Genomic DNA, 21613 nt, shown 5'->3' on the forward strand with positions numbered 1-21613 from the left:
TGCTGTGCCCTCAGAATCTTTTAACCCCATATGGTCCTGCCTTTACCAGGCCTTGTTCTCTGCCTCCTAACAGTTCTTCCAATAAATTATCTTATTAAAATTAACCAGTCTTTTTCAGCAGTTTGTTGAAAAAAAACCCAACTGATAACAACTACCTTCACCCTCTTCTTACATGTCAGTAACTGGAAGACCAATGTATTTGGAGTGACCTGTGGAGGAGGGAGGGCAGCTTTGTGAACAACCTGTTTGCTTCTGCAGAAATGTAAAAGCACTCCCAGATAGTATAGCCATTTGGATTGCCAAAGAGAGATGCAGAATCAAGTCTGGATGCCAGGTCCTCAGGAAGAGGGCAGATGGGATTCTGATAGTCCAGACCTGCCTTCACCGACCCATTGTGATTCTGTTAGAATCAGTTTCTTTTCAGATAAAAATATCCCTTGTTTAAGGCAACTGGAATTGTTGTTGTTGTTGTTTTACCAAAACTAAATTATTAGAAAAAAGAAAATAGGTTATTTAGTTTATGTTTACTTCCTTTCAAAAGTGCAATTATCCTTTTTTTTTTGAGACGCAGTTTCGCTCTTGTTACCCAGGCTGGAGTGCAATGGCACGATCTCCGCTCACTGCAACCTCCGCCTCTTGGGTTCAGGCAATTCTCCTGCCTCAGCCTCCTGAGTAGCTGGAATTACAGGCACGCGCCACCATGCCCAGCTAATTTTTTGTATCTTTAGTAGAGACAGGGTTTCACCATGTTGACCAGGATGGTCTCGATCTCTTGACCTTGTGATCCACCCGCCTCGGCCTCCCAAAGTGCTGGGATTACAGGCTTGAGCCACCGCGCCCGGCCAAAAGTGCAATTATTCTTACTTTGATTTTATGACATGTTAACCTTTTTTGTTAACATGTCATAAAATCAAAGTAAGAATAATACAGATGGGGTCTCACTATATTGCCTAAGCTGGTCTCGAATTCCTGGGTTCAAGTGGTCCACACACCTTGGCTCCCAAAGTGTTGGTATAACAGGCATGAGCCACTGTGCTCAGCCTGTTTTAACATTTTTTAAAGTCTAGATTACTTTTTCATACAAAAAAAAAAGCAACAACAACCTTTTAGGGCAGTTTTCTTCATGGCTGCATAGTATTCCTCTGCGTGGCGGGCACTACAATTTGTTTAGCCAGTTCCTAATAGTAAGACGGTCGTTCAGTTTCTGCTTTTTACTCTTACAGACAGCGCTGCAAAGGACCTTAATAAAGATGCATCTGTTTGTCACCTGGCTTTACTTTTAGTATAAATTGCTAGACATGGAATTTTCATGTATGCATATTTTAAGCCTCTCTGTGGTCAAATTTGTCTCCAGAAAAGCCCCATGGGAGTGCACATCCACCAGCAGTGTATGAAGTACCAACCAATGGATTTTTTACTTGTGAGATGTACATACAGATTAGCATATATATGCATATATGTGCAGTTTCATTAACCACCTATGTATCCACTGCATGGGTCAAAAATTGAACATTGCCACCCCAGCCCCAGGATCCCTGAGTCTCCCTTCCTTATCACAGCATCTTTCTTGCCTCTATCTTGATTTTTGTGCAAATAGTCTACTGGCTTATATTAATCATTTTACCACCTGTGTAATGCATCTCTAAACACTGTCATTTAGGTATGCCAGTTTTAAAACCTGATGCAAAATGGATCTTACTACAGGCATTCTTTTGCAGCTTTTCTCTTTTGCTCAACATAGTCTCTCAGAGTCATCATTTGTTTGTGTATAGCTGTGTTTTGTTCATTTTTATTGTTATATCATATTTCATTATAGAAATACATCAAATTTGCTTATCCAGTTTTACCATTAAGAGATATTTGTGGCTGGTTGCGGTGGCTCACGCCTGTAATCCCAGCACTTTGGGAGGCCGAGGTGGGTGGATCACAAGGTCAAGAAATCGAGACCATCCTGGTCAACAAGATGAAACCCCGTCTCTACTAAAAATACAAAAATTAGCTGGGCACGGTGGCGCGTGCCTGTAGTCCCAGCTACTCAGGAGGCTGAGGCAGGAGAATTGCCTGAACCCAGGAGGCGGAGGTTGCAGTGAGCGGAGATCGTGCCATTGCACTCCAGCCTGGGTAACAAGAGCGAAACTCCGTTTCAAAAAAAAAGATACTTGTATGTAGCCTCTGTGTCTGGGGTCTTTTACCCAACACGTGTCTGAGAAGTTTCTCCAAAGCTTTGTATGTAGCTGTAGCTCATGATTTTCCATTGCTGCCTAGTGTTCTCTTATATGACTATACTGCACTTTGAAACTTACATAAATACATGCTTCAATAAGTTTGGGTCTGTGTTTGGATTCTGTGTTGGGGTCCATTGGATTATGTGTCTGTTCTTGTGCCAATAACCCAGAGTCTTAATTTCTGTAGATTTTGATAAGTCTCATTACTTGACAGTGGAAGTTGTCGACTTTTTCTTTTCTAAAATAGTCTGCATTCATCTTGATCCTTTCCCTTTCATCCTTGTTGCTGCTTATAGTTGTAGTGTGTCTATTCCCATTTCCGTTTCATATTCTATCCTGTGAATATACCACAAGTTATCTATCCAATTACATGTATGTTAGTGCAGATTCTAGTTTGAGGCTGTTATACATGGTACAGCTATGAGCATTTTGTATGTTTTTTTGGTAAACATGCAAAAAAACATTTGTACGCATTTTTAGAAGAGAATTTTCTGGGTCACACAGTTTGTACACATTCACCTTTAGGAAATACCAGCAGTTTTTCAGACCGTTCTAGTTCATACTACCGTCATCTAGTCATTCCATATGCACACCACATGTGCTATTTTCTGTCTTTCTCATTTTAGTGATTCTGGTCAAGAGCAAAAATTATGAATCTTAGTATTGTCCAATTTACCATAAGAAATGACCGCCTATGTACATGTTCGAAGTCATGAAGATGGTGTATTTTGAAAGTATTATTACCATATCTTTCACATTTATATCTGTAAAACCATCTGGAACTGATTGCTACAAGTGGTCTGAAATAGGTTAGGTTAGTTTTTTTAAAAATATGGGCATCTAATTGACCCAGAATCACTTATTAAAAAGACCATTCTTTCCCTACTGTTAGTGTCACCTTTTCATAAATCAGGTGACCATTTATGTTTGATTTTTGTTGGACTTTATATTCTGTTCCATTGGGTGATCTATCTTTGATCCAAATGCCACAGTGTCTAAATTACTATAATTTATAATACATTTTATTATGGAGATAAAATGCACATAACATAAAGTTCACTATTTTAAGCATTTTAAACTGTACAATTCAGCCAGGTGCGGTGGCTCACACCTGTAATCCCAGCACTTTGGGAGGCTGAGGCAGGCGGATCACCTGGGGTCAGGAGTTTGAGACAAGCCTGGCCAATATGGTGAAACCCTATCTCTACTAAAAATACAAAAAAAAAAAAAAAATTAGCCAGGCGTGGTCGCGGTCACCTGTAATCCCAGCTACTCGGGAGGCTGAGGCAGGAGAATCACTTGAACCCAGGAGGCAGAGGTTGCAGTGAGCCGAGACTGCACTACATCACTCCAGCCTGGGCGAGGAGCAAAACTCCCTCACAAAAGAAAAAAAAAAGGCCAGACGCAGTGGCTCATGCCTGTAATACCAACAGTTTGGGAAGCCAAGGTGGGCGGATCACGAGGTCAGGAGATGGAGACCATCCTGGCTAACATGGTGAAACCCCGTCTCTACTAAAAATACAAAAAAATAGCTGGGGTGATGGCATGCACCTGTAGTCCCAGCTACTAGGGAGGCTGAGGCAAGAGAATTGCTTGAACCCAGGAAGTGGAGGTTGCAGTGAGCCGAGGGCTCGCCACTGCACTCCAGCCTGGGTGACAGAGAGAGACTCCGTCTCATAAATAAATAAATAAATAAATAAAGTGTACAATTCAGTGGTTTTTAGTTATTCATAATGATGTGCACCAATACCACTATCTAATTCTAGAACATTTCCATCATCCCCAAAAGAAACCCTCTACCACCTGATTCTCCTCTCCTCCCATCTGCTGGTTGACACTAATCTACTTTCAGTCTCTCTGGATATTTTTATTCTGAACATTTATGTAAAGGGAATCATACAATATGGGACCTCCTTTGTCTGGCTTCTTTCACTCAGAATAATGTTTTCAAGGTTCATCATGTTGCGCCATACACCAGTATTACATTCCTTTCTATGACTACATAATATTCCATTATATGGATATACCATACTTTGTTTATCCTTTCATCAGTTGGTGGACATTTGGGTTTTTTCCCATTGTGGGATTATTATAAGCATTGCTGCTGTGAATACTCAGGAACAACTTTATTTATGACCATGTTTTCAATTCTCTTGGGTATATGCCTAGAAGTAGAATTGCTGGGACATACGGTAAATCTATGTTTAAGATTTTGAGTAACTGCCAGACTGTTTTCCAAAGTGAAAAACACTTTTCATTCATACCAGTAATATATGAGGGTTCCAATTTCTCCACATCCTCACCCTTACTTGTTTTTACTTTTAAAAATTATGATAACCGTCCTAGTAGGTGTGAAGTGATATCTCACTGTGGTTTTGATTTGTATTTTTTTAAGCTAATAATCATGTTGAATATCTTTTCATGTATTCATTGGCTATTTGTATATCTTCCTTGGAGAAATGTGTATTCAAGTCCTTCACTCATTTTTAATTGGGTTGTCTTTTTACTGCTGAGTTGTTAGATTTCTTTATATACTCTAGATACGAGGCCCTTATCAGATATATAATTTACAAACATTTTCTTCCATTCTTTGGGTTGTTTTTCACTTTCTTAATAGTGTCCTTTAATGCACAAAATTTTTTAACTTGTCTTTTTCTTTCACTGTTTAAGCTATTAGTATTATATTAATAGTCAAAAATTATTTTCTAATCTAAGACCATAAAGATTTACAACTATGTTTCCTTGTGAAAGTTTTACAGTTTTAGCTCCTATAAATTAAAACTGTAGTCATGTAAATCCCCTACTCTTGGCTCTCCTCAGAAATTTGCACTTCTGTATAAATGTTAAAATCAGTTTGACTATTTTATAACAAAATTAAAATCTCAACTGGATTTTCATTGGGTTTATGTGAATTTGTAGATTAATTTGGGAAGAGTGGACATTTTTACAATACTGAGTTCTTCAAATCATGAATATGATGTATTTCTTTATTTGTTTATATTATCTTTATGTTGTCTGAAAATTGCATTGCAATAGTCACCACAGAGGAACTTGTATGATTTTTGTTATATTTATTATTAGACATTTGACTTTTTAAACGCTCTTGTATATACTATACATTTTTCTTTTCTTTCTTTTTCTTTGAAATGGATTCTTGCTCTGTAGCCCAGGCTGTAGTACAGGGGCATGAGCTTGGCTCACGGCATCCTCTGCTGGCCGGGTTCAGGCTATTCCCCTGCCTCAGCCTCCTGAGTAGCTGGGACTACAGGTGCGCACCACGCCCAGCTAATTTTTTTGTATTTTAATAGAGACAGGATTTCACTATGTTAGCCAGGATCGTCTCGATCTCCTGACCTCGTGATCTGCCCGCCTCGGCCTCCCAAAGTGCTGGGATTACAGGAGTGAGCCACTGCGCCCGGCCTAATACTGTACATTTTAATTTTATTTTCCATGTGTTTGTTGCTAGCATTTAGAAATACAACTAAAGTTTGCATACGGAACAGATCTTGTAGCCAATGACCTAACTCATTTGTTAATTCTAGTAGCTTACTATAGGTTATTTTGGATAGTCTACTTTCATAATCATTTTGTTTGATAACTGATTCATTTATTTTCAATTTTCATTTAAAATGGCTAGCAGTTTTGAATAGAGTGGTGATAGCAAGCATTCTTGTCTAATTTATGATCGTGGGGGAGAGTTTCAATATTTCACCATAAGATAATGTTGACTGTGAGCGTTGATGTCCTTTGTCATGTTAAGGAAGTTCATTTCTATTCCTACTTAACCAAAAGTCTTTACAAAGAATGAATGTTGAATTCTATTCAGCTTTTTTCTTCCATCTATTAAGACAATTTCATTATATGTCTCCGTTTTTTTGTTAATGTAATGAAGTCTATTAGCCAATTCTTAAATATGAAACTACCCTTGCACTCTTGGAATACAACTTAGTTGTGCTGAATTATCCTTTTGATATTTCATTGGATGGTATTTGCATCTATCCTCGTAAAACAGATTTTTTGTGTGTTTCTCTTTCTTGTAATGTTGTATTAGAACTTGTTATCAAGGTTATGCTGGCTCATGAAATGAATTGGGAAGTGTTCTCTGTGTTCTTTTCTCTGAAAGAGTTTGCATAAACTTGGTGTTACTTTTCTTTGCAAGTATTTGGAAGAATTTACCAATGAAGTCATTTGAGCCTGTTTTTGTTGTTGCTTTGTTACTGTTGCTGAGAGGTTTTTTTTTTTTTTTTTTTTTTTTTGAGACGGAGTTTCGCTCTTGTTACCCAGGCTGGAGCGCAATGGCGCAATCTCGGCTCACCGCAACCTCCGCCTCCTGGGTTCAGGCAATTCTCCTGCCTCAGCCTCCCGAGTAGCTGGGATTACAGGCACGCACCACCGTGCCCAGCTAATTTTTTGTATTTTTAGTAGAGACGGGGTTTCACCATGTTGACCAGGATGGTCCCGATCTGCTGACCTCGTGATCCACCCGCCTCGGCCTCCTAAAGTGCTGGGATTACAGGCTTCAGCCACCGCGCCCGGCCTGCTGAGAGGTTTTAAATAATGAATTTAATATGTATCACACTAATCACATTTTCTGTTTATTCTGTTTAAGAAGATATGTTTTTAAAGAACTTGTTTGTTTACCTGACAATTTATTTTGAATTAAAGATGATCATGATCAAATCTTATCTGTTTAAAGTCTGTTGACTTTGTAGTGATGTCCGTTTTCATTCATGATGTTGGTAATGGTAGGGTTTCTCCCTCTCTTTCTGTTTATCTTCTTAAGTGTTTCTAGAGTTTATTGGTTTTATTATTTTTGATAAATCGATGTTTGGCTTTGTTGCTTTTCTCTGATTGTATGATTGGTTTTTATTTCATTGCTTTCTCCTCTGAAATTAATTTCAGAGGAGAAATTTGCTTGTTGTTTTCTTCTTTTTTGCTTTAAGGTTAAATTGCTGTTACTTTTTTCTTGATATTTAGGTATAAGCATAGATATAATGCTTGGTAAAATTCATACTCTTAGTTGAAGATAAAAGAAAAAAAACTGAATATCAGTTATCTGATATAAGAAAAATAAGGCTAAATGTCAGATAATCTGATCAGTTAAGAGTATGAATTTTGGCTGGGTGCAGTGGCTCATGCCTGTAATCCTACCACTTTGGGAGGCTGAGGTGGGTGGATCACCTGAGGTCAGGAGTTTGAGACCAGCCTGGTCAAAAAGGCAAAATTCATCTCTACTAAAAATACAAAAATTAGCTGGGTGTGGTGGCACATGCCTATAATCCCAGCTACTTGAGAGGCTGAGGAAGGAGAATTACTTGAACCCGGGAGGTGGATGTTGCAGTGAGCTGAGATTGCGCCACTGCACTTGACAGGAGCAAGACTTCATCTCAAAAAAAAAAAAAAAAAGGGTATGACTTTTACCAAGCATGACTTTACCTGTAGCATATGAATTTTGACTTGTTATATCTTTGTTAACATTTGGTTCAAGATACTTTTTAATTTCTATTTTGATATCTTTTTTTGCTTATGGGTTATTTGGAAGTGTATTGTTTAGCTTCCAAGAAGCTGGGGATTTCCTAATTATTTCTGTTTCTGATAACTTGGCCTAATTCAGCTATAATATGGTCCAAAAATGTTCTCTATGATTTTGATCCTCAAATTTGTGGCAACTTACTTTACATCACCAAATATAGTTAAATTTGATAAATGTTCTGTGTGCATTCAAACATATAAAATGTGCCATTGTATGGTGCATTGTTGATTATATATCAATTAGGTCACATTTTTTGGTTGTGTTTTTCAGATTCTTCACATGCTTACTAACATTTTATTTGCCTGCTCTATTAGCTACAGAAAAAGATACGTTAAAATCTGCCACTACGATTGAAGATATGTCTATTTCTACTTTTAGTTCTATCCATTTTTGTTTTATTTATTTTCACACCATATTTTTGGGTGCATTCAGATTTGGGATTATAATAGCTTCCTGCTGGATTGAACTCCTTGTCATTTTTAAATATCCCCTTTACCTGTAGAAACTCTTGCCAAGTTCAAGGCTATTTTGCATCATATTAATAATGCCATCCTAGCCTCTTTGGTTACTGTTTGTATGTCATATTCTTATTTATATTTTCACTTTCCATTTTATGTGACCCTCTGCTAGAGCTTCATCTAAGCAACTTATAGTGTGGTTATTTTTTCTCATTCAGTCTGAAAATTTTATATTTTAATTAAAGTTTTAAATACTTTTATATTATGTAAAGTAGTTACTGTTGTGTAGAATTTTATTTGGGTTATTTCCTTTCAGCACTGTAAACTGTTGTTCCATGCCACCTGGCTCCCATAATTTCCTTTGGCAAATCATCTGTTAATTGTAAAATTTGATCCTTTTCCTTAGAGGCTGCCTTTCAGATTTCTCTTCCTCTCTCTCTCATTCTCTCTCTCTCTCTCTCTCTCTCTCTCTCTCTCTTTCTGAGATGAAGTCTCATTATGTCACCCAGGCTGGAGTGCAGGGGCATGATCTGGGCTCACTGCAACCTCCATCTCCTGTGTTCAAGTGATTCTCTTGCCTCATCTTCCCAAGTAGCTGGGATTACAGGCACATGCCACCAGGCCTGGCTAATTTTTGTATTTTTAGAGAGATACAGCTTCATCATGTTGGCCAGGCTGGTCTTGAACTGACCTCAAGGGATCTGCCCACCTTGGCCCTACCAAAGTGCTAAGACTACAGGCATGAGCCGCCAGGTCCAGCCTCTTCCTCTCTCTTTAAAAACTGGTTTTATGGTAATCTATCTAGGCATAGTTTCTTTTGGCTTTGTTTGTTTGTTTTGTCTTTTGTCTTTTCCTCCATCACCTGTGGACAGTGTTAATGGTCTCCTTTGTGTGTTTTTTTTCCTTTTGACTAACTGAATTTCTTTAAAAAGTGAGTTGATATTTTTCATTAGGTTTGGAAAATGCTTGTCAATTAACTTTCACGTCTTGATTTTGTGTTATACACTTTCTTACCTCCTTTTGGGATTTGAATAACATGTAAGAACTTTTAACTGTTTCCCATTTATATCCTATTTTCCTTTTCTTTTCATCCATTCTTCACCTTTCTTTGTTTCAGTTTGGATATTTTTCTGTTGGTTTGTTTTTCTGTTCATGAATCCACTGGTCCACTGTGAATACATTTCTGTTAAATACATGTATTAAAATTTAATGTTAAATATTATGATTTTTTGTTTTAGAATTTCCTTTTGAATTTTTTCTTACAAATTATAATGTGAAATTCTCCACGCTTTTTCTGTTTCTGTTTTTTAAAATATATTATCAAAGTTATTTTAAATTCTTTGATATCTAGGTCACTTACTTCTACTGTCTTTCTCTTGGTTTTGTTCATATTTCTCTCACTCTTGGTATACATAGTATTCTTTATTGAGTGCCAGACTTTGTGTATTAAGAGCATAATGGCTCCCGATAAAATTAGAGTCTACTAGACAAAATTCACTCTCCTTCTTCTTCTGCTTCTCCTTCTTTTTTGAAAGAAGGCAGAGTCCAGGGATGTGTAAAAAGTGATTTCAGGGAAATGAAGAGAATGTGGATTGGGAATCTGGTCTCATTAAACTTGAAGATGATGAAAATCTAGGTAGTTGGGGAGATAGAAATCCAGAAGCCCATGTCAGAATGCAGAAAAGTTGAGTAACTCTTGCCTGCAGTCCCATCAGGACCAATTTGTAGTTCCCAGATTATAAGTGGCCTCTGGGCAAGATATTGGTCCTACCAGTTTGAAGAAAGGAAATAGCTCATGTGTCACTGTGTAAGATCTGTTCCACATGGACTGAAACACAGACCTTCTTCTGTCTGTATCACAGAACTCTTTCCTGTCACCGAAGTGGAAGAGCTGAGAATGAGAGCCAAGGCTGATCCCCGTGGGTGCCAAACTTTGATGTCCATGGAATCTGCGGCATCCCCCAGTCTCCTAGCTGAAAATAGGTGAGTGATTAAGAGAGTGGAACTTTAAGAATTATTAGGTGTATTTATGGGAGCATTTGGAATACTCAGTTTATCTCAAATCACCAACTCTACCTAATCTCCAAGCCTGCCCCTTCTTCCCACCTGAAAGCTAACCAGCCCAGATAGAAGGGTTTTCATGGCAAGAGATCTGTTTCCCCACCTCTTATTGTCCCTTGTCCTACAGTGAGAGTAGAATCTCAGCTGAGCCTGGGCACCAGTTGCTGGGAGGTGAAGACTCACACACCAAAATCATTTCCAACTGGCTAATGTATGTCAGCAAAATCCTCAACAGTATGTGTGAATATGGGTTCTTGGAGTATTTTATAAAGTAGAAACCATATAATTTTAAATGAATCTGAATTTTTTATTTGGAGTGTGCCCAATTAAAGTTCTATTTAAGATACCATAGCTGGAGCAGCTGGGATAAACCTGTTTGCTCAGTTGGTGGACCTAAGCCTGGATTCACAGGAGGCCAATTCCAAATGTATTTGAGATGCTCGGGATTTCTTGCTGTAATGTAGAAAGAATCCGTGGGCTTCAGGGGGTAGGTAAGCTGGAGTGAATTTACCACACGTGACTTGCCCTGGCTTGAACAACACATAGGTGTGTGGAGGTTCTACATTCTTGAAAAGAATTCTGGTAGCTGTTCTCTGTAGACAGAGATGCTGACAGGAGGCATGACAGTGGAAATCGAGTGCCTGATTTCAGTGGGGCTGGGATGATCCTAGGGTGTCAGAGGCCAAGCAGCGTGATACTTTAGCTCGAAATGAACTTTGGGTGTTACTTCATGGTCTGTGCCACACAGGTCTTGGCTGTGGCTCATCAGTGGTGAGGTTTTTAGGCCTGAGAATGGGGAGCCCATCCTGGTCCCCTTGATGTGTAGATCTGAGCTACTGCCGTGGCCAGCACAATGCAGGTTCCTGGCCTCTGACCCAGTCCCCAGTTCTGAATCTGCTCAGAGACCCTGCCTCCCTTGATGACGGGGAAGCTGAGCTTGAGAAAAGGACTCTGCCAAAATACCAGGTCATGGCCTGTGAATCCTCCTGCTAGATTTTCCCTAATAGGCCCTTCATCCGTTTGCCTGGAAACTATACTGAGAAGTGGGAAATATTTGCATAGTTTTGGGATTATTGGTGGTCTGCTGCATCTATGAAGCTTCTGAAGGTCCAATAGTTTGGGAACACCTGAATAGCCCAGAAAAGACCACATCTGCACCTTGCCCTGTTCACCACCACCATCAGAGAGGGCTTGAGAGACCAAAGTTACTTCCCATGGTGTGCTGCTCCCGCCTGAAAGGCTTTGTAAAGGGCCTAGGGCAAAAGAAGCCCCTGCAGCTGGGGGTAGACACAGCACAAGCAGCCCTGCCACCTGGCTGTACTGCCACAGCTGGGCTTGGGGCGTCGAAGGTCTCCGACAGATGGAGATGCTGTCTGTCATCTCCAGCAAGCTGGGGTAGGGGAATTTGTCACTCATCCTTTGGTGATCAAGTGAGTGAAACACAGAAATGGGAAGAGTTTAGAGTTCATTTTGGTGGTGTCACAGCTCTGGTGTGGATCCAGGGTGAAGTCACTCTTCACAGCCCATTGTGCGTGTGACTCTGGCTGAGGCCTGGCTGCCTAGTGCCTCTAGGATCCTGCCCAACTCCTAAGCCGCTGGCTCCAGGCTTTCCTTCAGCGTTATGAGCAGCCTGACAACTGTCACCTTATCTGTTTCAGGTAGTCAAAGCTTCTGGTTTTGTACCCAAATTTTCTACCTGCTGTATAAATTGGTGTTAGGAGTGCGTTTCAGGCCACAGATCATTACGGAAATGGTACTGATTATCCAGACTGGCTGAGGCTAGATTTGGAGGCACTCCAGTTAATCTTTGGGTCTAGGAATATGGCATAAGCTATAGCCCACGCTGGAAAAATAGCTAAGAAAATTATTGCTTCTGTGTCCTACTTGGAGTAGCTGGGGATTATTTTTATTGTTTGATCAACTTGCTGATTAAAATCAGAAATCAAAATTGTTCAGAGACAGATGAAATTGAGATGCCTGAAGACCCCTGAACAGTAACTCTAGACTTTGAGAGACTGGAAAGTTGGAATGTACTAAATTCATGTGACGTGCCCTCACTCCCAACCCCATAGCTTCCACCAACACAATGGTTAGAAGAAAACCCCTTTACTACATTATTTAGAAACACGTCATTTTCTGGAGTTCTGGCATCTTTGAAAAGCCTTTTAATTGTGTGTCTTTGTCAACCAGTGAAAGACGCTACAGCCAAAATGAACTCTCTAATTCAAATCGAGCACGAACCCCTGTGCCACAAGTCTGGAACCTATGCGGCCTCTGACTATAGCGGGAGACAGACACCATGTGTCCCTGTGGATGTGCCTTGCTGGAGAAGGAGCCCAGTTTGCCTATGGTCTGATGTGCCTGGGCCGTGTTTCAGCCAGTGGAGGGAGGGATTCCTCATCCCAGTTCAGAAGCCCCTTTGGGCCTGGGCTTTGAACCCCCAGACAGGCAGGCTCATGCCTAATCCCTGTCCCTCATATGTGCTAACCTACTGAGTGACACCTTCTGAGACAACTGGGCTGCTCACCAAGAGGGCATGTTCCACCTTCCCTAGGCTCAGCCCTGCAGTCCAAGATGTTGAATTTGGCCTTGGGATAACAGGTGGAAAAGGCAGAAAACGGCAAAGAAGGGCTGGGCGTGGTGGTTCTCTTCTGTAATCTCAGCACTTTGGGAGGCCGAGGTGTGTGGGTCACCTGAAGTCAGGAGTTCGAGACCAGCCTGGCCAACATGGCAAAACCCCGTCTATACCAAAAATACAAAAATTAGCTGGGCATGGTGGTATGTCTCTGTAATCCCAGATACTTGGAAGGCTGAGGCAGGAGAGTAGTCTGGGTTTGGGAGGTGGAGGTTGCAGTGAGCAGAGATGCACCATTGTACTCTATCCTGGGCTACAGAACGAGACTCCATCTCAAAAGAAAAGAAAAGAAAATGGAAAAGAAGCAAAATCCAGCAGTGGTCTAAAGGGTGAGGGTGGGGTGGGGGGGTTGATTTTAAAATAAATGTGCATGAGGAAGAGGCAAAGGAAGGAGAGATGGAGCGGATGATGATTCCAGCAAGGAGTGATGTCAAAGCTCATGCACCCAGCTTGAGACAGAAGAAGGGACCGCACAGTGCAGAGGAGGCCCTGGAACTCAAATTGGGGGTCAGTGGGAGAGGGCCAGAGCCAATGGCCAGAGAGGGTTGGTTCGTATGAGATAGCTCCGCCAGGACATGGGATCTAACCTGGAATAAACAGAAACTATTGCGGGTTTAAGGAGGATCCCTCCCCTGAGCAGGCCACATCCTTAAGCGGTGTCCATTGGGAACTCATCTGTGGTAGGTTTCTGGTTCAGAGGAAGAGTATTTGCCTGCAGGCAAGAGGTCCATGATGCAAATTTAGTGTCTCTTAGTGCTAGACTTTCAGCTGGAAGTCAGTCAGATGACTTCCAGGGGCGGCCCCTCTCACTGGGCCCATTGAGGGCTCAGCAGATGGGGAGCAGCGGAAGCAGAGGGGCAGCAGGCCTGGTCATGTCTCGCCCGGGGTTGGGTTAATAGAGAGAGCCCAAGACCAGCTATGTGGAATTTGGTCACAACCCTTCTATTAATCATGCGTGTGTGCTTAATTATGACCTCTCCTCAAGCCTATAACATCGTGTTCCAAGCTAACGTGGCAGTTCCCAATCTGACTTTCCATTGGAATCATCTGAGGAGCTTGTTATAAACAGCTCCGTGGCCCCACTCCCAAGCATTCTGATTCAGGAGGTCTGAGTGGAGCATATGAGCCTTGATTTTCATGGGAGCAAATGTGCTCTCGTCACCACACATGCCCCGTGCTGCAGTGGACAGGTGAGCCGGGGAAGCAGCTTTCAGTCAATCCCGAGGCCCTCCCAGAGCAGCCACGGCTTTTATGCTGCCACCTTCGGCTACAGAGTGCAAGGTCTTCATCACATAATCATGAGATGAGCTTTAGAGGACAAATTAAAAGGTTCCAATCGGGGTGCCCTCTACCTGTTCTTATTTTTACTTACTGATTTTGGAATCTGACTCAAGCTTCCTTTCCCTTATGGGAGCCCATGATCTAAATCTGTCTGCATGGAGAAGAGAAAAAAAATAGGCTGATGGTGTCCAGTCAGTCCTCTAGAAATCCCCAGCTAACTTTCTCTATCATCCCTTGTCCTTAGTCTGTCTCACAGAGCCTCCCAGAATCATGCTCTCCCCAGTCCATGGTCTGGGCGGGCCGGGGTGTGAGTCTGCAGCAGCCCCAGGTGGGGAATCCAGAACCTGGAGACAAAGAGCCAAAGTCCAGAAATCTATGCTCATTAGATTTCTCATGCCCATTGGAGGTGAGCGTGCTGTTGCTGCTGGTTCAGGTACTCCTGTGCCTCGGCCCAAGCTGGGTGCTTTGGGGAGAATACAGCAGGACTTAGAAACATGGCCTAGCCTTCTCTTGAGGATCACATGGACCTTAATGGGGAGATTCTGAACAACTCTGGAATGTGGGGTAGTGGTACCCAGAAGGCTAGAGGAGGCAGGGGTCTGTGCCTTACAAACTTTAAAGTCCATAAAATCACATGAGGACTATGAGTCTGCACTTCAGAGATGCTGTGGGTCCAAGATTTGATATGCTGTGTCATTTTTCCCCAGGGTGGATTGGGAAGAGCTTATGACCCAGGATCCACTTCGGTGATTAAAAGAAAAACAAAATAGGTAAGGGGCACCTGGATTTGAACCAGGGACCTTTTGATCTGCAGTCAAATGCTCTACCATTGAGCTATGCCCCCAGGCCCAAGAAGATGGTATAATTAACACCCTTTTCATGTGTTGACTCACCAAGAACAAGACTCAGCTCTTCTGGTTGGGATGTCAAGGCCGGTTCTGTGTCTCTGAACTCTGGCCTCCCTCCTGTCACTTACACTTCCTCCCCCATCACTTCTGTGTGCACCTGGCTGAGGACACCCCAGAGGCCTGGTTGAGCTTTATAACTGGAGAGACGCTTCATCTAGATAATTCTCTGACAGTAGCAATTGTTGAGCATCATGTCAGGTGTGCTGGGCTGGGGACAGAATTCTGCGTGACACCACCCTCCCCTGCACTGAAAGGAGGCCCAGAGCCTGTGTCTGGGGCTTGTATTTGACATAGAATACTGTTGATAATTTGCCAAGTGATAAGCAAATTCCTTTTGTAAAAGAAAGCTACTTAAAAAACAATACTCAGAATACCAAAAATGTGGCACATAATACACCACGGAATACGATGCAGCTCTAAAAGAAGTACGAAATCATGTTCTTTGCAGCAACATGGATGGGGCTAGAGGCCATTATCCTAAGAAAACTAACGGAGGAACAGAAAACCAAATACCGCATGTTCTCTCCTATTAGTGAGAGCTAAATGATGAGAACACATGGACACAGAGAGGGGAGCAATACCCACAGGCACCTACTTGAGGGTGGATGGTGGAAACAGAGAGAGGATCAGAAAAAAATACCTGTGCTTAGTACCTGGGTGAGGAAATAATCTGTACACCAAACCCCTGTGACACGAGTTTACCTAAATGACAAACCTGTATATGTACTTCTGAACCTGAAATAAAAATCTGACTGAGGGATGGATGCACAAAACGCCATGGCACGTGTATACCTATGTAACAAACCTGTACGTTCTGCACATATACCCCAGAACTTAAAGTATAATAAACATAAATAAATAAAATAAGATAAAAACTAAAAGAGGCCGGGCGCGGTGGCTCACGTGTATAATCCCAGCACTTTGGGAGGCCGAGGCGGGTAGATCACGAGGCCAAGAGATCGAGCCCATCCTGGTCAACAAGGTGAAACCCCGTATCTACTAAAAATACAAAAATTAGCTGGGCATGGTGGTGCGCGCCTATAGTCCCAGCTACTTGGGAGGCTGAGGCAGGAGAATTACTTGAACCCAGAAGGCGGGAGGTTGCGATGAGCCGAGATCGTGCCATTGCACTCCAGCCTGGGTAACAAGAGTGAAACTCCGTCTCAAAAAAAAAAACTAAACTAAAAGAAAAAAAAAATTAAAAAAATCATACTCTGTTACAGAGTACCGCTTCTAGGAATTTAACCTTCAAAAATATTCATATGTGTATGAAGACACATGTATGTGGAGACTCATCACACCCTCCTGGGTTCAGGCAATTCTCCTGCCTCAGCCTCCCGAGTAGCTGGGATTACAGGTACGCGCCACCACGCCCAGCTAATTTTTTTGTATTTTTAGTAGAGACAGGGTTTCACCTTGTTGACCAGGATGGTCTCGATCTGTTGACCTCGTGATCCACCCACCTTGGCCTCCCAAAGTGCTGGGATTACAGGCGTGAGCCACCGTGCCCGCACAGCCATTTTTTAATTCATTACAGCCAAACACTGGAGACCATCTAAATATCCATGGGCAGGGAATTGGTAAAAACATTACAGTACATTCGCAGGATGAAATGCAATGCAACGGAATCAGTAAGCTGGATCCACTGCAGTGGCACGGGAAGACGCTTCAATGAAACATTAAGTGAAAAGCAGATGCACAACAGGTGTATGATATGAGCCCATTTTGGCTTTAAAAAATACCTTATATAGGGTGCACATTGGGGTGCTAAGGCGGCGGCGGTGTTGCGTCTCTGTCCTTGGAGGTGATCACGGCCACTGCAGGCATGGCACTAGGCTTTGATGACAGTAGAAGAACCATTTCCTACCATTTATGTAGATTCACAAAAAGCAAATGAGAGGTGGGATGTTATTTCTAAATCGCAGATGAACAACATTAAAAAGATGTGGCATAGGAAACAATGAAGAGTGACTCCCGGGATAAGAAAGAGGCAGAAGATCATTTACAAAGAGAAAAGAACCTGGAGAAGCCAAGAAGATTACCAGTAAAAACGATCCAAGTCTCCCAGAGCCAAAATGTGGGAAGATTAATGAGTTAGAAGGATATCAAGGCCAACGAGTAAAGGTGTTTGCCTGGGTCCACAGGCTACGTAGGCAAGGAAAGGATTTAATGTTTCTGGTGTTGCGAGTGGAACAGGTTTTCTTCAGTGTTGTCTTGGCGGATGAGTTGTGTCTGTGCTACGGTGGAGTCTCTTGTCCATGGAGAGTAGCGTTGCAGTGTATGGAACGCTAAATCTTACCCCAAAGGGCAAGCAGGCTCCAGGTGGCCATGAGCTGACTTGTGACTTCTGGGAACTCATTGGCTTGGCCCCTGCTGGAGGAGCTGACGACTTGCTCAATGAGGAATCTGACGTTGACGTCCAGCTCAACAACAGACACATGATGATCCGAGGAGAAAGCATGTCCAAAACCTTCAGAGTACGCTCCATGATCACCAAGTGCTTTAGAGATCACTGCTTTGATGGGGGGTACTGTGAAGTTGCTCCTCCAACATTAGTGCAAACACAAGCAGAAGGTGGCTCCACGCTCTTCAAGCTTAACTACTTTGGGGAAGAGGCATTTTTGACTCAGTCCTCTCAGTTGTACCTGGAGACTTGCCTCCCAGCCCTGGGAGATGTTTTTTGGATCGTGCAGTCATACCGGGCAGAACAGTCCAGAACACGAAGGCACCTGGCTGAGTACCCTCACGTGGAAGCGGAGTGTCCTTTCCTGAGCTTTGAGGACCTCCTATACCGGCTGGAGGACTCGGTCTGTGCTGTGGTAGACCGAGTATTGAAGTCACCTGTAGCCAGCATAGTGTATGAACTCAACCCGAACTTTAAGCCCCCCAAACGGCCTTTCAAACAGATGAACTATTCAGATGCTATCATGTGGCTAAAAGAACACGATATAAAAAAGAAGATGGAACTTTCTAGGAATTTGGAGAAGATATCCCAGAAGCTCCTAGAGACTGATGACAGACACCATTAATGAACCAATCTTGCTGTGTCGATTTCCTGTGGAGATCAAGTCCTTCTACATGTAGCGATGTCCTGAGGATCCCCGTCTTACTGAATCTGTGGATGTGTTGATGCCCAATGTTGGTGAGATTGTGGGAGGCTCAATGAGTATCTGGGATAGTGAAGAAATACTGGCAGGTTATAAAAGGGAAGGGATCAACCCCACTCCCTATTACTGGTATACAGATTAGAGAAAATACGGCACATGTCCACATGGAGGCTATGGCTTGGGCCTGGAACGATTCTTAACGTGGATTCTGAATAGGTATCACATCCGAGACGTGTGCTTATACCCTCGATTTGTCCAGTGCTGCAAGCCATAACCCATTCTCCAGAAGTGCGGAGGAAAGATTATGAAAAAAAACAGGCTGCCTCTTTAAAAAAGGAAACAAAAAGCCAAAATCTTCCTTTTTCATTCCATTGGGGTTTTCTATTTCTTTTTTTTCTTTCTGCTACCATAAAAAGTACCCCAAATCACCTGAACATCGAGTGATATTAAGGTTGTTATCTTAAGAAAAGATATCCATTACAAAGTTTGGGGGAAATATCGGGCATGAAACTGTAGTTAGGGATGCTTTCCAGCATTTCATTCACCTCATTCAAGTTAATCATTTTATTCAAGTTTTATCTGTGGAATTCAACAGTTTTAGATCATGGTCTAAGATACTCCAGTAACTTAATCTTCCTGTCCTTTTAAGTGTACCTGGAATTCTTTGATTTATTTTATTGCATCAATGAGTTAAAACCAAAATCTTGGAGGGGAAATTGGCAAGATGGTATAAACATGTGCTCATATTAGACCACAATATAATTCAGCAGTAGACACTGGAATCAAATGAATACAGTCTTTTGAATCAGTTGTTAATCTTTTCTAAGTCTGCATAGCTGATTATAAGTCTGAGGCATACTGACTGATATGGAAGAATTTATAAAAACAGAGTTGCCTTAAAGGTGTTGAAGTAAGAGCATAATTTTGGGGAGAATTCTTCAGTGATTCACAGCATCCCTCTTAGCATTAGTTTAAGGTAAAGAGGCAGACTGATCTTCCCTCTTTCCTGGTAATTCCTAAGTAATTAAGAATAAATAAATTCCAAATGAATTTGCAGCTGGGGCCGGGCGCGGTGGCTCATGCCCATAATCCCAGCACTTTGGGAGGCTGAGGCGGGTGGATCACGAGGTCAAGAGATGGAGACCATCCTGGTCAACAAGGTGAATCCCTGTCTCTACTAAAAATACAAAAATTAGCTGGGCATGGTGGCGCATGCCTGTAGTCCCAGCGACTCGGGAGGCTGAGGCAGGAGAATTGCTTGAACCCACAAGGCAGAGGTTGCTGTGAGCCAAGATCGCGCCATTGCACAGCCTGGGTAACAAGAGCAGAACTCTGTCTCGAAAAAAAAAAAAAAAGAATTTGAGCTGGAATCTTAATAACAACTGTAAGTGGCGGTTTTAGTTGCTACCACTCTGTCCTTACATCTCATCTGTGCTATGTTATTAACTCACAGCAGACTTATTGGATGGCTTCATTTTAGATTTAGTTAATTTCTCCCCCAAATGCATGTCATGTATTCTCAATAAGCTGTACTCCCAGCAGCCAATAAATGAACACGAGTTAAAAAAAAAATACCTTATGTATGCGTATAATAAAAAGGTTATACACACAAACAATGGTATATATGCATAAATGTGTTCATGTGTATGTGTGTGTACATAAAATACATGCATATTGTTATGGATATATGTACCCTGTAGAAGGAAGTAGATCAAATAGTTACCATGGTTAATAGTTAAGTAATAGACCCATAGTTAAGGGTGACCCCTTCTGCCGAAGTTTGCTTTTGAAGCTTCAGTATGACATAAAATAGTTACAAAATCTAAACACAACATAGAGCTTTATTTATGCTTTCACCTGTTGACATTTCATCCTCTGCAAACTATCTTGGCCTCATAAGGGCTCACTCACTGAGCTATAGATCCCGGTGGTTTGTCTTGGAAATAGAAGAACAATATCCCTATCCCAGGGGGAATGCCTGGATGGAGAAGGAGATGAATTAAGACAACTAGGAAATGCTGAGACAGTCTTTGTTCCTGGAAGATGCTGTTCAGGTCCAGTTTTCTTGTTTTGTTTTCTTTCCGAGACGGAGTCTCCCTCTGTTGCCCAGGCTGGAGTGCAGTGGCACAATCTTGGCTCACTGCAACCTCCACCTCCCGGGTTCAAGCGATTCTCCTGCTTCAGCCTCCCGAGTACCTGGGATTACAGCCATGCACAGCCATGCCTGACAAATTTTTGCATTCTTAGTAGAGACGGTGTTTCACCATGTTGGCCAGGCTGGTCTTGAGCTCTTGACCTTGTGATCTGCCCGCCTCGGCCTCCCAAAGTGCTGGGATTACAGCCGTGAGGCATGGTGCCCAGCCCCAGGTTTAGTTTTAAGTGCTGTACACATAAGTGTGAAAGGAAAATAAATTGTGGGGCCCCTAAATCACTTAGCTGAAGGGAAAAGTCAACCTGGGAACTGCTTAGGGCCAACCTGCCTCCCATTTTATCCAAAGTCACCCCTCTCCTCACTGAGATAAATGCATCCTGACTGCCTCCTTTGGAAAGGCTCATCAGAAACTCAAAAGAATGTAACCATTTGTCTCTCATCTACGTGTGACCTGGAAGACCCCTCTTTGCTTCCAGTTGTCCTGCATCTACCTTGAGGTGTCCCACCTTTCCAGACTGAACCAATGTACACCTCACACACATTGATTGATGTCTCATGTCTCCCTAACATATATAAAACCACCACATTCTAGCCTCAACATTTGCTGGTTTCAGAAAAAAATGAAATCTTTACCCTAGTGTCTAATAAAAAAGAAGTTAAAACATAGGCACCTACTTAAAATGTCAAAACTGAAAATGCAGAGGGGTTATCTGGATCTGAACTGGTGTCTCGTTGGTCTGCAGTCCAGTACTCTACCCCTGAGCCATACCCCATCCTACTAGTGTGTGGGTTAATTAATGTCTTTGACTTGTACCATCACACCCAGATGACCAGTAACCTATGAGTTGCCACTTCACAATGGAAGCTCCTAGGAGCTGCCAGACCCGCCTGAGTGAAAACTCACTGACCTTGTGCATAACAAGAGGCAGTCCCCCTCCTCAAATACCCCAGAGCCTGTGTCTTCCCTGCCTCGAGTCCTTGCGTGCAGGTAGCAGCCTGGAAAACACTGCCGCTGGCTGCTAGAATGGCTTTCAGCATCAACCTCCAGTGCCTGTCATGGTGGGCACCTGCAAGAGAAACTCTGTGTGACTGAGGTGTCTGTTCTAACACACTAAATGACAGAGTTGGGCCTGGCTGTCCTAGCCAAGTATTCCATTCAGGGCATTTTCAACACTACTATAATCTAGGACAAAAGATGATTCTTCCAAATTCCACTTCTTCAGTTAATATCCATGGAGAATGATGGAGAAGGA

General features: G+C 42.3%; 1 protein-coding gene, 1 non-coding gene and 1 pseudogene across 8 annotated transcripts in view; 2 read left to right on the forward strand and 1 right to left on the reverse strand.

Moving 5' to 3' along the window:
- The window catches only part of LOC128928445 (uncharacterized), a 60009-nt gene extending 44135 nt beyond the window's left edge, over positions 1 to 15874 (forward strand). For 3 of the 7 annotated variants that reach the window (XR_013524160.1, XM_078343544.1, XM_078343543.1), the window contains 2 exons: positions 10079 to 10199; positions 14901 to 15874. Coding sequence is in view for 4 of the 7 variants with exons in the window: in XM_078343544.1 (XP_078199670.1) it covers positions 10079 to 10199; positions 14901 to 14943 (164 nt within the window). In the remaining 3 variants the exon portion in view is untranslated. Of the gene's footprint in view, positions 1 to 10078; positions 10200 to 10404; positions 10686 to 14900 lie in introns of those variants that run through there. The other 4 variants (XM_078343542.1, XM_078343541.1, XR_013524162.1 and 1 more) reach the window with 3 other exon arrangements.
- On the reverse strand, positions 14966 to 15037 carry TRNAC-GCA (transfer RNA cysteine (anticodon GCA)). The gene has a single exon. It is a non-coding gene; the product is annotated as a tRNA-Cys (tRNA).
- A 922-nt stretch (positions 15875 to 16796) lies between the features above and the next one.
- LOC144578416 (asparagine--tRNA ligase, cytoplasmic pseudogene) lies at positions 16797 to 18624 on the forward strand (annotated as a pseudogene).
- Positions 18625 to 21613: the final 2989 nt, after the last annotated feature.

Source organism: Callithrix jacchus, chromosome 11 (genome assembly GCF_049354715.1).
Source record: "Callithrix jacchus isolate 240 chromosome 11, calJac240_pri, whole genome shotgun sequence".
Classification (NCBI taxonomy): domain Eukaryota; kingdom Metazoa; phylum Chordata; class Mammalia; order Primates; family Cebidae; genus Callithrix; species Callithrix jacchus.